General features: G+C 46.0%; 1 protein-coding gene across 5 annotated transcripts in view; it reads right to left on the reverse strand.

Annotated features, from left to right (window-relative positions):
• Positions 1-15,702, reverse strand: part of LOC135902046 (atrial natriuretic peptide receptor 1-like) — a 505,847-nt gene that overhangs the window by 281,660 nt on the left and 208,485 nt on the right. For 2 of the 5 annotated variants that reach the window (XM_065431930.1, XM_065431933.1), the window contains one exon: positions 11,554-11,619. The exons of the other annotated variants lie outside the window; for them this stretch is intronic. In XM_065431930.1, the coding sequence (XP_065288002.1) occupies positions 11,554-11,619 (66 nt within the window). The remainder of the gene's footprint in view (positions 1-11,553; positions 11,620-15,702) is intronic. 5 annotated transcript variants of the gene reach the window in all.

The raw sequence follows: 15,702 nt of genomic DNA on the forward strand, positions 1-15,702 counted from the left end.
GTACGAAACGGCCGTCAACGTCATATGGATGGATGGTTGGATGTTATGAGCGTCCCCTTTGGAACAGGGCGGTGGGTTGCGCCACCAAGCTCTCGCTACTATGCTGCCTAATGTCCTACCTAGGCTAAAGAAGAAAAAAAAAGAGAAAGAGAATCAAAACGATGAACTCCCACAACCAAATTTTCTGATCCCCTATTGTAAATATTGCTTTTGTACCTCTCCGTTTTTTGTCGTTTCCCTACTTTTCTTCTACCAATCTTCCAATCGCCTCTTACCAATCTCTAGTGCGGAGATGTTTACTTTCCCCCTGCTCTCGCTTAACCCAAAGGCTTCAAGGAGGCTAGTGGTGTCTAAATCGACCACTGGGCAGATATCTTCACATTCTAATAAGACATGCTCCATCGTTTTTCTAGTTTTACCGCAGCAAGCACATGCGTATTCCTTCTTATATCTCGCTTTATAGGTGCGCGTTCTAAGGCATCCTGATCTCACTACAAAAAGTAATGAGCTTGCGTTTGAGTTACCATAAATTGGTTCTTTCCTGCTTTCGTCCTTTCCTCTTAAGAAGTTACTCATGGCAGGTTTCCTTTCCATTGCCACCACCCATGAGATTATCTCAGCCTCTGTGAATTTCCGTTTGACGTTCTTTATTGCTGTGTTGCTCCCCACACAGGCCGCATATTTGCTCGGAAACCTTCCTAGTTCTTTTCCTCCAATGTGAATTAATATTATCCTTGTACAAATATCTAAACACTCTCCCAGCCCATTTACTTTTTTCCATATTCCTCAATTGTTCTTCATAATCAATTTTACTGTGAGCTTCCCTCACTTCAAAACTTGTCCAGCCCATGGATGTCCATCCATGGACATCCATGGCCTGCACAGCTTCCTTTGTAGTCTTCCCGTGAGTGCACAATGCGAGGGGTCCGTCTAACTTTGGCTGCCATCGAATCCTGATTTCACCCCTGATTTAAATCAGATAACCGCATTCTAAAAGTAAGTCCTGGAACGATTACACCTTTCCACATACCCTGGAGCACCTCGTACCTACTGTATCCCCATAGCGCCCTGTGTTTCATTATGGCTGCATTTCTCTTCCCATTTACTGTTATTATTTTTTCCTGTGTTTCATACATATATTGCCTTCGTTTATTCATGTACCAAGGTATTTATGTTCTTTTACCCGAGGTATTTCCTGGCCCTGTATTGTCACTGTCTGTTTACTGTTTTCATTGAATACTATAACCACTTAACTTCTAAGTTTCAAACCTAAATTCTCGCCTTCCTGTCCAGAGGTATTAGCCAGACGTTGCAGATCACTTTGCTTGTTAGCAAGCAACAGAATGTCGTCCGCATAAATACAAACCCGGAAGCTGCTGCTCTACTACTGTACCCGCCTGCTATATGAGAGATTAAACCCGATATTATTTCCTTCTAATGCCCTCTACATCCTCACCATGTACATCATAAACAGCAGTGGGGATAAAGGGCACCCCTGCCTCAGTCCCTTGTTGATATCAACTTTCTCCTCGGTCCTCATCCCTTCCCACTCAGCAAAAACGGTGTTTTCTAGGTAAATCTCTCTCAAAAGCTGTAGACGATTGTCACCTAAGCCTTCCCTTCCAGAATATCCAAAAAAATGTGGCGGTCAACGTTGTGAAACGCTCCTGTAATGTTTAAAAAAGCCACTTATAACGGTCTGCTTTCTAGCCTTGATATGTCTATAGCTTGATTAGGAACAAATAAGCCATCATCTAAACGCCTACCTATTATGAAAGCATTCTGAAGTTCTCCTAAAATGCCATTTTTCTCGGCCCATGCTTGCAGCTTTAATTTGTTTGCCTGCATTGCTAACCCGTATATTACCGATGTGGTCGATGGTCTATACGAGTGAATTCTATCTTTTTCCCCCTTACCTTTATAAATTAAATTCATTCTACTTTGTCGCCAACTGTCTGATATTCCTCTATCTTTTAAAGTTTTTTCCACTAGAGCTTCCTTACTTCTTGGTCCTAGTTCTATTACTCAGTCGTTCTTCATAACCAATTTTACTGTGAGCTTCCCTCACTTCAAAACTTGTCCAGCTTGTTCAAACTCGTCTAGCCCTGTGGCTGTGTGCTTAGGAATTTTCTCTTCGGCTTTCTTCCAGTTCAAATTTGTCAGCACCAGCTCCTTTTCCATCTGGTTCTCTTTCATGTTCTTTTTTTTTCTTCAAATACAACCTTGTCATTGCCTTGGAAAGATCCGGCTGTTATTTACCGGGTGTAATTTAATGTTGCTTCCCCTTCCAGTTTGTTCCCATCATCGTCTAGGATATGCTGCGTTGTTGTTGACTTCTGCCTAATAATGTTATGTGGTTTCAAAATATTCTGGGTGCGGCCTTCTTTTTCTCACGTATTTCTGACAACCTATGTTCACTTTCACCTTTTATCTCTGCTTGCACCAGTATTTGAACCATAGACGTTTTCTTCCGGTATATTTCCCATCTACTGGCTATTTCAGCCTGCGGCAACTGCGCTTTTTTTTGCATGCCTGTGCTCTCGGGATACTTTCTGTCGTTCGGCGATTGGTTCCAGTATCTCCCTGTTTCATGCACGTACGCCTCAAAGCGCTCCGAGTGCTCTCAGTGCGTAAGCTTCTCGCGTGAGAAATTCATATTATCATAGGTGAATTTTGCTGCAGCCTAGCACGAAGGCTGCTTCCCGTAAAAGGGGACATTGCTTGAAAGGCCACTCCTCAGCGCAGAGATCAAGTGAAAAAGAAGCGCTTTTGGTCCCCAAGTAAGGAGAACTGTGCGCTTTGGGTGCACCTCGAAGATGGCTGTGCTTGGAGGCTTTTTGAGGCAAACGTCAATTACCCTAACTTAAACTAGACACTGCCGGTTTTAGAGAGCGAGCGCTGCGCAATCATCTGACGATGGTCGAGTAGTAAAACGGTAACGCCGACTGTAACGCATTAACTGGTTTTCCGCTACCGACAAGAATGAGATACTATAGGTTATCTACTAACCGAACAGCTAACCGCGCCCAACTTAAACAACATAAAGACGCTAGGGGTGTGCGGATATTCAATTTTTTTCGAATATGAAACGAAAAACGTCTGCTATTCCTTTCGAGAATCCATTATTCACGGATAGTATCAGCGACTATACAGTCGAGAACGTTCCGGTAGATGCAGGCGCGTGTTACGCAGAGCGATAACCTTAACAGTTCTTAGCAGCTGAAAAGCCGGTCACGGAAAAAAGGATAAACGATGCACGCCTGCCAATATTCATTTCCTTCGAATTGAAGGAATAAAGACACAAATTATCCAGGGAGAGAGGAAGACTAGTTTAATTCTGTTCCGAACGATTCTGTTGCAGGAGAGCTGCGGTCGCAGCACCGAGGCACGAATGTTTAAGCCAAGGCACGGATCACGCAGCTTCGGCCCAATAAGTTCCAGTTTCGTTCTGCGTTTACGTATTTGACTAGGTTTATTGCCTGGCCAATGACACCATGTTTGGATCTATCTAAAAACAATGTGCGGTGCCTGTAGTGTCCCACTTGTCTCCAATGAACGCAGTACGTGCTTCCGGTGACGTTTTGTTCCATCGTTCACGTTACTGCCATTGTCGTCGTGTCCCCAAATGACTCAAGTCAGCTTTTTTTTTTTAAATTTCATTTACAAACTTCACCTACGCTGTCCGGACGACGTCCAATTGCGAACATGTGTATGTGTGTTATACATCATCATCATCAGCCTGGTTACGCCCGCTGCAGGGCAAAGGCCTCTCCCATATTTCTCCAACAACCCCGGTCATGTACTAATTGTGGCCATGCCATCCCTGCAAACTTCTTAATCTCATCCACCCACCTAACTTTCTGCCGCCCCCTGCTACGCTTCCCTTCCCTTGGAATCCAGTCCGTAACCCGTAATGACCATCGGTTATCTTCCCTCCTCATTACATGTCCTGCCCATGCCCATTTGTTTTTCTTGATTTCAACTAAGATGTCATTAACTCGCGTTTGTTCCCTCACCCAATCTGCTCTTTTCTTATCCCTTAACGTTACACCTATCATTGTTCTTTCCATAGCTCGTTGCGTCGTCCTCAATTTGAGTAGAACCCTTTTCGTAAGCCTCCAGGTTTCTGCCCCGTAGGTGAGTGCAAATAAATGCGCACATGCCTCATTTTCCTACCAAACACACTCTGTGTAAACTTCACGTTTCACTTTGTTGAGAAATGAGAAAATATTCGATATTCGATTTCATACTCGGACGTAGTTTTCGTTCTCTCAGATATTCGTATTCAATTCTATTCAAGGATTCCGCTTTTCGAACACCACCCGAAAAGATCTAATCAAATTGCCGAGTTTACCGTCCCATAGCCACACACGGTCAATATTTAGGGACGCCGTAGTGGATAGGCTCCGGATTAATTTGGAACCACCTGGGGTTATTAACCGTGCGCCTAAATGTATAACGCTTTTGGCAGTGCGCCTTTGTCGCGCTTTTTGCGCTGCGCCACGGCAGGCATTCGAACCCCCGACCTCCTCCTCAGCAGCAGTACGTCTTAGTCGCGCAATGAACCATTACGACGCGCTTCCAACCTATATAGGAAGTGACTGGCTGTATCGTAACGTCAGATGCCACGTGCTACTGCTCACTGCGTAGTTAGCACAGTGCGGTTCACTGATGCTCCTCAATTAACATAAACGGTGTCATCAGCAGTGCGCCGCCGCCCTCTCAAGGTCGAGATAGAGAGAGACAAACGAAGGGGAAAAAGGTAGGGAGGTGAAGCAAATTCAAGAGTTTATTAGCGCGTGGGTATTAGGCACTTCACCGTACAAAACCTATCGGCTCTCTGCATAATGTACGTTGACGTACTGCCGCATTCGCTCATACCAAAGCAGTGTCATAAAAAAATCAAGTAAAAAGATGATGAGAGCGAGGCTGGCTTGAATAAGCCAAATTGGTCCTTGAGAGAGCTGCTTTGAGATCTTATCCACCTCTAACGACGGCGCGAGAAAATTACACTGCGTTTTTCCTGTTTTTAATAAATTTCTATTCGCTGTATACTTAATGAGATGATGATGTCCCGCAAGGGGCGGCCCTAAGAGGTTGCTTTAGTATATAGCGGTTGTCTTATTGGCTAATTGAGAAGATTCGAGCGGCATGTGGCAGCGCATCGCCCATTACGCGAGATGCACAGCTTTTTGGCGCTGGCTCGGGAGCTAAATGGGCGATCGTAAAGGACCGAGGCTCGGCTGCCGGCGTGTAACACCTCTATTTCCCGCACCCAAGTTGGAGCCAGCTTGGTGCGCAGGCGATGTTATCATGCCCAGCAGGTACGGGTAGTTTGCGCCGAGAGGAAGTCGTTCGGACGCGGCTACTCGGTTTAGTATTAACCGCAGAATTATACGGCGAAAACCTGCTTAGCGGGACAGGCTAAGTCTTATGGCGGTGATTGGATGGAAGCCGCGAATTATAGATAAGGGCTCCGGTATTTCAGGACTGCACACCCCACTACGTGCAGAGCTTCTTTGTGACCACCATGCCGGCGTTGGTGGCCCGACGACTCATCTCGTCCAACGTGTACGGTTCGCGCGATCCTATCTATAAAGATGAATGTTTCCCCAGCTTACGGGGCAAGCAGCGTGGCATTCGGACTTCTCGCATGTTCTAGCGTGCCCGAACAAATTGGCGCTGTACGGTTTTGCTGGTCACGGTCCCAAATCGCTCAGAATGTTCAATAATTTCTCGGATCACGCGGACTGTAAAAGTACACCGGCTATGTGCACATGTTGTGAGCAATGGTTGTTCCAGTCACTGATTCGTTCAGCTATTTCATTCCTTACGAAGGCACTGAGTCTACTACTTGGAAAAACGTATAGTCACATAAAATGAGTGCTAGAATATATTTATAGCGATATCTACGGCGCCCCCGTCTTTTACCCGTCGTGAGAAGAGACCCTCCTCATGAACGCTGCGTGAAAAGCAAGTGATCGTTTTTTGGCATTGTACTTTGCGCTAGTTCTTTCTCTCAGTGTTCCTTAATGAATCAAGTTAACACAGGTTAAGAGCATGGTTCGTGTATGCTGAATGCACCCAAGAATAAGCGCGAAAGAACAACTGACGCTGAAGTTCAGGCAGCACAGAGTTGAAGTTCAAAGCTTGTCGCGTCATTCCTATCGTTCCGTAAACTTTAACATGCCCTAAGATTCGCTCGTTGTTTCTGACTCAATTCGCTGTCTGATTTAAAAAAAATATATATAGTAATTCTAACGCGGAAGGTAAATTGCATTAAGATAATTTGGAACAATTGTGTCGCTCGGTCTTTTCGTCACACCCTTCTCGTCACATATCCGTTGTCATGGATACCAGGCTACGTCTAAGCTAACAAAGCAGCCTGGCTTTTTTGGCTAACCCATCACTGTCAGCTAACCCGTTTCTGAATTGGCGATATGTTAGTTCCTGAAGCTGTGACCATGTGCAGTGAAAAACCCTGTAGATCACGTGTACGAGTTACCTTAAATTGCAGGCGTTAGCTAACATAAATCTGCGCCTAAGAATACAAACATTTTTCTTTTTTAAATTCCATCTCTAAAGCCCCGAATCAACACCACGATCTGGCGCTTAGCAGTAGAATGCCATATATCCACCAATATATCGCAGCGAACACCCACTCTAAGTTTCTGGTACGATCGTTTATTTTCGCAAACAATAGGAAACAAGAGTCGCGCGCATCGATTTCAAACCAACCTGAATGGCCCCAAACAGAACGGTGGGAGCACGCGAACAGTGGGCTCTCATATTGTTTGAAAGAAGACTGAGTTCGGCCTCGACTACTACGAAGGTTGCAGATACGTGGGCGACAAGCATACCTCTTGGGTTCCCGCCAGAATCCCGCTATAGCGGTATTATGGGTCCTAGTTTTGTTTCTGCCGATTCACCACTATGGAACAACGTCCACACAGTTGCCTAAGGAACATCAAAGAACTGTCTCAGTCTAATGAACGGAAAGCTATCCGATAGTTTCACCTGTATAAGAATGTAAATTATAGGCGTAATATGGCACTTTCCATTAACTATTTCTGGCCGTATATCCGACGTCCGCCCACCCTTTGCTTTTACGTCGACGGAGAACATTTTTCTGAGACACATGCAAGAAATACGCACAAAGTTCTCGAGATAGACATTTATACAGTCATTCATAACCACAAAAACAATTACAACAGCTGCCGCAGAAACATTGTGGTAATATTTGCTGGCCAAGATCGTCGCAGTGTCGCACATCAGGAACTATACAATAATGGCCACTTGGCTCTCTCACGACTTGAGCATCGGTAATTACTATCGATGTACATTTAGCGCACATGCCGCAATTTCGGAATATAGTGCAGTCAGTGCACGAGGAGCGCCCGCTCCCTGCAGAGAGAGCAGCCTCAACGATTCAGTAGCTAATTGCGTTAGGTTTACGTTAGTGGCTCGCATGTTATATTCTCGGCTGTGGGCGCCGCATTCTGACGGGGCAGATTACAAAAAGCCATTACTATAACGAGCTTCGCGGGCCGGTTCAAGAACCCCAGCGGTCAGAATTGAATCGGAAGCCCTCCACGATACGGCTCACATTGCAGCCAACGTGTTGTTGTGGGCGGCTAAATCAAATCACCCTGTATAGCCATCCTGAGACTAGCAGCACCTGTCGAGATGTCGCCCTAAGCATGTGGCGAAGTGGCACTGGCATTTTATCTATGTTCCTTTTTTTATTGAACCTTCTTTATCTTGAACTGCAACCTATTTCTTCATCGATATTGAAGACTGATATTCCGGTCAAGCATACATGCCGTGAATTTTGATAGATTTAATTTGGAAATTTCAACATATGCGCTAGAGGTATTGTTTAGAGTAAGCAAAACGAGTAAACTTTGTTTAATTAAGCAGCGTAATGCAAATTAACTCTCGATTTCTGACGTCGGCCACTGCACCCTGCACATCGATTAGTCGGCGAGTCATGTTCCGGGTGCTGCTCTTCATGACGTCACAGCTGAGACGGACTGCATTCAATATCGGCACCCTCGGAAGCTGTTTTGCAGCGTGAAGGCACACACGGCCGGTGCAGTGCGGTTTGGTTAGCGGAGCTTAATTTTTGTACGGGGTACTTAGGTTGTGACCGAGTACCACGGTGTAACGTCACTATATAGCCTTATAGAGAAATACATCTACGCGGTAAAAATCCAGAAAAGACAGATTCGCAGGAACATAGAGACTTGAAATTATCAACAGTGGAGACCTGAAATTATCAACATTGGTCCAACCAGAAATGTCTGTGGAGTCAACTAACGCTTTTTCAACAATGAGAGCCGTCTTCGTCAGGGCGAGTCAGCCCTGTCAGCTGTCAGTCAGCTGTTTAGCAGCACATTCATATACACTGGCGCTGCCGCAAGGGAGGACAGGATAACGGTGAAAAAGGGAAAGGACTAAAGGCTGAGAGAAACAAAGACAGCCGTCACAAACACAAAATTATCAGGTAAACTGTGCCTTTTCCTACATCCTAAGTTTATAATTTCAAGTTTTGTTAAGTGCGCATTCGTTACAATTGACACATGGCGTCGATATCGAATCTTCTTGTCTAATTGAAGTAGTAACTTAGCGCGAATAAAAGCACAGAGACAATAAAGGTGGACAAGGACAAGCGCTATTCGCAACTGTTTAATGGAAGGAAAGTACATATATATCCTCTTATCACGCATGCGCATACCAAACAGAAGAGAACAGGCACATGCACATCAAAGGCGGTTGCGCAAGAAGTTGAATTCGGCATTTAGTAATGAGATAGAAGGCTCACTTACACCTATCTCTATTTGTCTTGATAAAGAAGGCCACTAGAGCGAGCCTGGAAGAGCCTGGAAGAGGCGCATGTGGTTGCGACGCTCGATTTTCTGCGACTACTATTCTGGGAAGGAGTGGCAACGCCTCTTCCAGGCTCGCTCTTGAGGCCTTCTTTATCAAGAAGAATATAGATAGGTGTGTAAGTGAGCTTTCTATCTCATTACTAGGTGGCGAATTCGAATTCTTGCACAACCGCCTTTGATGTTCATGTGCCTGTTCTATTCTGCTTGGTATGCGCATGCGTGACAAGAGGATATATATGTACTTTCCTTCCTTCTATTAAACAATTGTGAGTAGCGCTTGTCCTTGTCCACTTTTCTTGTTTCCGTGTTTTTATTCGTGCTAAGTTACTACTTCGATTATGGACGACCAACTAGCCCAACACTCAACTCTTCTTTCTGTCTAAGGATGTCAATTGTGATTTTCACGTTACGCTGGAAATTATGCACGTAAAATTGGACTACTGAAGCCCGTCAAGGCCAGGGCTTCAGTATGATAGGGCAACAGCGGCAAGGGACGTTGTCTCCTTCAAATTGTTTTTTTTTCTTGTTTAGTGCCATAAATATAGCTATACAATTTGGATGGCAGGCTCTTTAGTACAACTTCTGTGCTCAATTTTTGCGACTCTTTTTGTAGCTGGGGCTGAGTAAGAACTAAAATGATATTAACTAGAATGCGCGGTACAAATTCTGCCCTCTCTGATAGAGAACCGTCCGGTTGCACAGGTAGATGCCATGTTTCGAAAGCGTAAATCACGACGTCACGACAGTTCTTTTTTTTTTTTTTGCACTCAGATCTCTGCTGCCCACCATGGCTTCTACAGTCACCGAAAGTAGAAACGTGAATCGAAAACCTCGAAAATAAAAGCGACATTTCCACGTTAGCAGAGAAACAATTAGCTTTACATCAGCTATTCGACAAGTACCAGGAATCTTACGTCCACACGGACGGTTCTGTAATAAAAAAAAAAAGTGCGACTGCAGCTCGTGTTATTTTAACCTCATAGGTAGAGTACGCTTGTCGACTAGGACGCACGTAGTCACCAACAATAGCCACTTATTTTGTCAAAACATATGAGACACCAAAAAAGTGGGTAATTTGCATGAACTCCTTATTGGCTTTAGCAGGTCTTAAAAATATTGAAGACAGCCAACCACTCGCACGAATAACATACGCACTGAACAGGTTAACTCAGGCTACTGAAAAAAAAAACATGAAATGATACTACAGTGCGTCCCGGGACATGCTGGTATATAGCAGGCAACGAATTAACGGACTCATTGGCAAAATCAGCCCGTAAAGATGCAGAAATTCTACTCATCACTTTATCACCAATGGACACGCAACGCGAATTAAGAGTACTGAAGAAGGAGTTGAGTACGTCAATCTGGTTTAATGAATACACCAAGGAATCGATTCTTCATGAAGCTGACCCTCAAGTCAAACACCAGCTGGATGTAGAACTTTCGAAAAGTACCGAGACACTAATTAATCGACTGTGCCTTGGGGCAGCATACTCGAAACATTTCCTATATCGCATCAAACGGGCTCCTTTCCCGGCTTGCTCCTGTGGCCACGACGATGAGGATGCTTGCCGTATACTCCTGGAATGCCCCATATACGAGATGCAAAGACGACAGCTGGAACAAGATCTATACTCTATTGATCGTCACCGACGTTTCTCACTCGCAAAATTGCTGGGCCCACGGCTATGGAAAATAGAGCGACAAGCATTGAACGCACTTGAACATTTTTACGAATAGACAGGCATCTTTAACAAGTGCTAGATACCGCACTGAATAGTCACACGATGCTGCTATAAGTTGCTTCTATTTGTAATTATTAGCGCTTGTATACGTTACGGTGCAATAATCTTTTGCATTCTGTGTAATTCTTCACCTGTTTATATGTTCATCGTCGTCTACATCACGGCCGCTTGCGTGCGTTTGTGACTTTGTTTACAAACTCGTTGCGGTGCGAGTTGCCTTTGCCTTTCATGTTTATATGTTTTTATATGTTCATGGGTCTATAAGACTGTGTGCTCTGGTTTTCTGGCCCTATGATGGGTTTTTTTTCTTCATTTTCCTACATTTTGCATTTTTACATTGTTTCTGATATGCGAAAAGGAGTAGCCGCCACTATTATAAGGTGGCTACATCTTCTTTTATTTTCATTTCCATAATAATAATAATAATAATAATAATAATAATAATAATAAACGGTGGGCTAGTGGGGTTTAACGTCTGAAGTTAAGCGTCGGATAGAAGAGACGCCATCGCGGAAGCAGGGAAGAGGGGCGCTGGACTTTTTTTTGCACCAGATGTTCTCTAACGTGCCCGGTGCACTAGCCTCCCCCATCAAAATGCGGCGATCGTGGTCGGGAACACAACCGACATCCTCGTTCCTACGCAGAAAGCGGTAGTCACTGAGTCACCACCACGGGTTGGAGCCGTTTCGGCCACACGTCCACCATGGTGACGTAACCTTCATTAGACCAGTAAGCAGGAGCTTCGCCAAGTGCCAGCTCATTTTTCGGTTCGTTGGGCAATGTACATGCACGCTTTTTTATATGAGTAAAGAAAATCACTCGTTACCGCACGGAGATAATTGTAACTCTCTTCAAGGACATCGCGTTATACTTTACACAGCAACAGCTGTTGTGGAAACTTCTAAAGCTTTCTTTACCTGTGCCAGAGCGTGCTTTGTACCCGGGTGTGCATTGAGCGCTGAGATGCGGACAGTTGAAGACGTCTACAACAAAAAAATTCAAGAAGTCAGCGTCACAGATGGGTAATAAAGGTCGGCAACAAAGGCAACCGAGTGTGAAGAAGTAACTTGACAAAATGTGACCAGAACATGCATCTAGCGAAGAGCATCGAGCTACATGGAAGTGAAGAACAATTTAAATGAAGACATTGCAATAAATATCGAAGAAAGCTTCGCATATCATCGATTTTTCACATGCGCGCGGGATCCGTCTACTTTTTAAAAATTTTTTACTGCATTCGCGGCCTCATCGTGGTAGTTGCTCGGTACTTACCGAGGAACAAGAATGTCGTCAAGACGACCACATAATTAGGTACTTATAAAGATTGAAAAATCAGACAGTGCACTTCGACCAAGAAAAAACGTGGGACCTCTTCCGTACAGCTTCCTGCAAAATGACGATGTATTTTAGCGCTACCATGGTAATTATTTAGATTTGTTGCATCTTCGTTTCCGTGGTTTCAGGCGTTTTTGCAGAGTTCTCTATAGCACTTTGTCTTCCTAAATTATCTAGAAATCATTTTTTTTCATAGCGCCCGAAGGCAACAATTCTCTGGTCTATGCATAATGAATGCGCATTGTAGCATTTATGGCGGAATATTTTGTAGAATATGTTCAATTTGAAAAGTCACAAAGTCGTTTGAAGCCAGAAGAGTGAATAGTTAGAGAAATCAATGTACTCCCCATCACTGGGGACGACGGAACGTTGTGGTTGCATGATGCATCGGCTCCGTCTTTTTTCGTGTGCTGTGTCCAAATTCTTGCCTCGACTCTTGTGATTTCTGGATCGCTGGTGCTGTAAGTGACCCGCTGTCGAACGACACCTCTTCAGCGGAAATCGGACCTGTCGTCTTCAGTTCATCGCCGTTTATTCGAAACATCCGAACCCCCGCGCCCCTGCCGCGCAACGCCGGCAGCGTGCGTCGGCGGTAGCAGCTGCAGCAGCCATGAGTCAGGACGGCGTCGTCGACAGCGTCGACATGACTCCGGAAGAGATCCTCGATTGGCGCGAGAAATTTATTTACTCCAACACCAAGAAGCCTTCGCCAGCCTCGCCCAGCACCCTAAAAACTCCACCGCAAGTAAGCCACATTCTGCCTCGTCCTCCTCCACTTCCAGCCGCAGAGTACAAAATAATTCTTCGTGTACACGGTGGAGTCAACTGCGCCAACATACATCCAGTCTCTCTCCGCGACATCGTCATCAAGTCCACTGGTCTCTCCACGGCTGCAGCATCGCTAGATCGACTCCGGGCCAACGAGATTAACAACACAATCATCATAAGCACTCCCTGCATGGACAGAGCTGATCGTTATTTGAAGATCGCCACCCTAACCATCATGGGCAAGAGCTACGAAGTCTCCACGCACGTTGCAGACCCTAAAAATTCATGTAGGGGTATCATCAAGCTGTCGGCCTCCCTGGTAGAGGGGAACGTGTTGGCTAACCTTCGAGAGTCCAATCCAGCAATCAACATCCTAGCTGCTCGAAGAATGGGCTCTACAGACTCCATCCTGGTCACTTTCGAAGGGTCAAGGGTCCCCTTCTACATTGACTACCTCCGCACAGACCTCCGCTGCCGACCATATCGACAAATAGTGGAGGCGTGTACTAAGTGCCGGCAGCTTGGCCATCGCCAAGACGTCTGCCCCAATGTGACCATATGCCTATGCCCAAAATGCGGCATGCCAGATCCTCCTCAGGACCACAGCTGTACTCCCACTTGCATCATCTGCACCGGAACACACGAGACTGGTTCCTCAGAGTGCAAACTTCGCTACAAACCACGGACACCACCCCCGGCACCTCCAGAATCTAAACTGCCACTTCCGGCCAGGAACGCTGTACAGGCCCCCCATCAACGCACTGGACAAGAGACGCCGCAGAGCAGCAGCCGCAAGAACACTGCAGCGTCGGCGCAGCTCCCATCATCGAAGCAAGCTTGGCCTCCGCTTGCCCCACGCAACGAGGAGACACCGCCCATCAACCATAAAAAGGTGAGCTGGGCAGGAGTAGTCTCCCACAATAGTAGCTCCTCACAATATGCTGATAGCTCTCTCATCAAATACTTGCTAAATCAGAACGAAATGCTTAAAAACGAAATCAAGCAGCTCAAAGCAATGCTCCACCCCCCCATCGATATCACTGACACTCCTGTTGCTACTTCCAAACCACTCCCACAAACGCTTGCGCCCACACTCACACGTCCTCCGACAGAATGCATGGACACACTTACATCCACTGCTACGCCGGAAGCCGTAACTCCAATGCTGCCTTCATCACACACGCAGCCCCCACCCGCAAAAAGGAAGAACGCCGAAATAACAGACACCGAGAACACCGTTGAAAACGCCATATTTGTCCTCACTGACCGCATGGACATTCTGGAAAACAAACTTGTTGCCCTTGAAAATCGACTACAGAGCAAGCTTGATTCATTTATTTGTGAGGCATCTGCACAGTTTTGCCGGTTTCAAGAGCTAATCGACAGCTGGGGAAGACGCTCCGCGACGTCCCAAATTCCCGTCCTTCAAAATGGCAATAATGATGAAGCCAGCCCGTAGTCTAGTCATCTGGCAGTGGAACTGCAGAGGGTTCCGCAACAAGCGCGCATCTCTAACACTATTTCTACAGAGTCTTAACGAGCTCCCTGACATTATAGCCTTGCAGGAAACACACGGGAAAGTCACGCTACCTGGATACAATACGTTTCAAGACCCTCACATAGACAAGCCCAACACTGCCATACTTGCAAGGCGACATCTTTCTGTTAAATGGGACACATTCAGCAGTACTGAAATCCCCCACGATTTCATCAAAATTCTACCTCAACGCCACACCCAACCCACCCTATGCGTGTTGAATGTTTATAGCCCTCCCAATGCTCGACACCACCGCTTTGAGAACATGCTTGCCCAGGCCAAAGCTAACGCCAATAAACAGCCGCTAGTCGTAACGGGCGACTTCAATGCCCCCCATCAAATGTGGGGCCACTCCGCATCCACTCCTAAGGGAAGAGCTCTATGGCAGCACATACAAAATCAAGGTTTCACCATCTACAATGACTTCACTCTTCCTACCCGGCTAGGAAATAGCGTCAGTAGGGATACATCCCCCGACCTCACCCTAACTCACCGCATCACTCAGGCGACGTGGCAAAACCTTCAAAACAACTTGGGAAGCGACCATTACATCCTTGAACTCCGTGTAGATTTTAAGCACAGACCGTTAGCCACGAAACCACTAAGGCTTACGAATTGGACAGAATTCAGAAAATCTCGCTGCAACACTAATGAAGAAACCATTACCGACATTGATCAATGGGCGAACGCCTTGCAAGCAGACGTAGAGGCCCATACCACCACTCTCCCGCCAGACACACCCTTGGCCACAATTGACTCCAAGCTACTACACATGTGGGAAGCGAAGCAAGCTTTACTTCGGAAATGGCTAACAGCACGTTACAATCGTAAACTCCGAATCCGAATCGCCAAATTAGACTATCAGATCCAACAATATGCTATCAAATTGGCGGCGCAGCAATGGACTCAGGTTTCCGAAGGAGCGCATGGTACTCTCAGCACTAAAAAGACCTGGCAACTGCTCCGGCACCTGCTCGACCCCACCACGTCTAGGACGCACAACAACCACCAGATGAATAAAGTGCTGCATGAACATGCAGCCGACCTGCCGACCATGTTCAGCAACCTGGCTTCCAAACATATGCCCCCTTCTACGCAAATACCCATGCCTGACTATGCTGGTGAACCCAATGAGGAGCTTTGCAGCCCCATCACAGAAGCGGAGGTTAGACATGCCCTCAACCAAGTGCGAACCACCACGGCACCAGGCCCAGACTCTGTGACTAATAAAACGCTTCGAAACCTCGATGAGCTATCCATAAGCAAACTCACCGAGTATTACAACCACTGTCTCGAAGAGGGAGAGATACCCCAACAATGGAAAGCAGCCAAAGTGATCTTCATTCCAAAGCCGAATAAGCCAATTCACATTGATAACTTCCGTCCAATTTCTCTGACTTCATGCATAGGGAAGATCTTGGAGCAC

This window comes from Dermacentor albipictus, chromosome 4 (assembly GCF_038994185.2).
Source record: "Dermacentor albipictus isolate Rhodes 1998 colony chromosome 4, USDA_Dalb.pri_finalv2, whole genome shotgun sequence".
NCBI lineage: Eukaryota > Metazoa > Arthropoda > Arachnida > Ixodida > Ixodidae > Dermacentor > Dermacentor albipictus.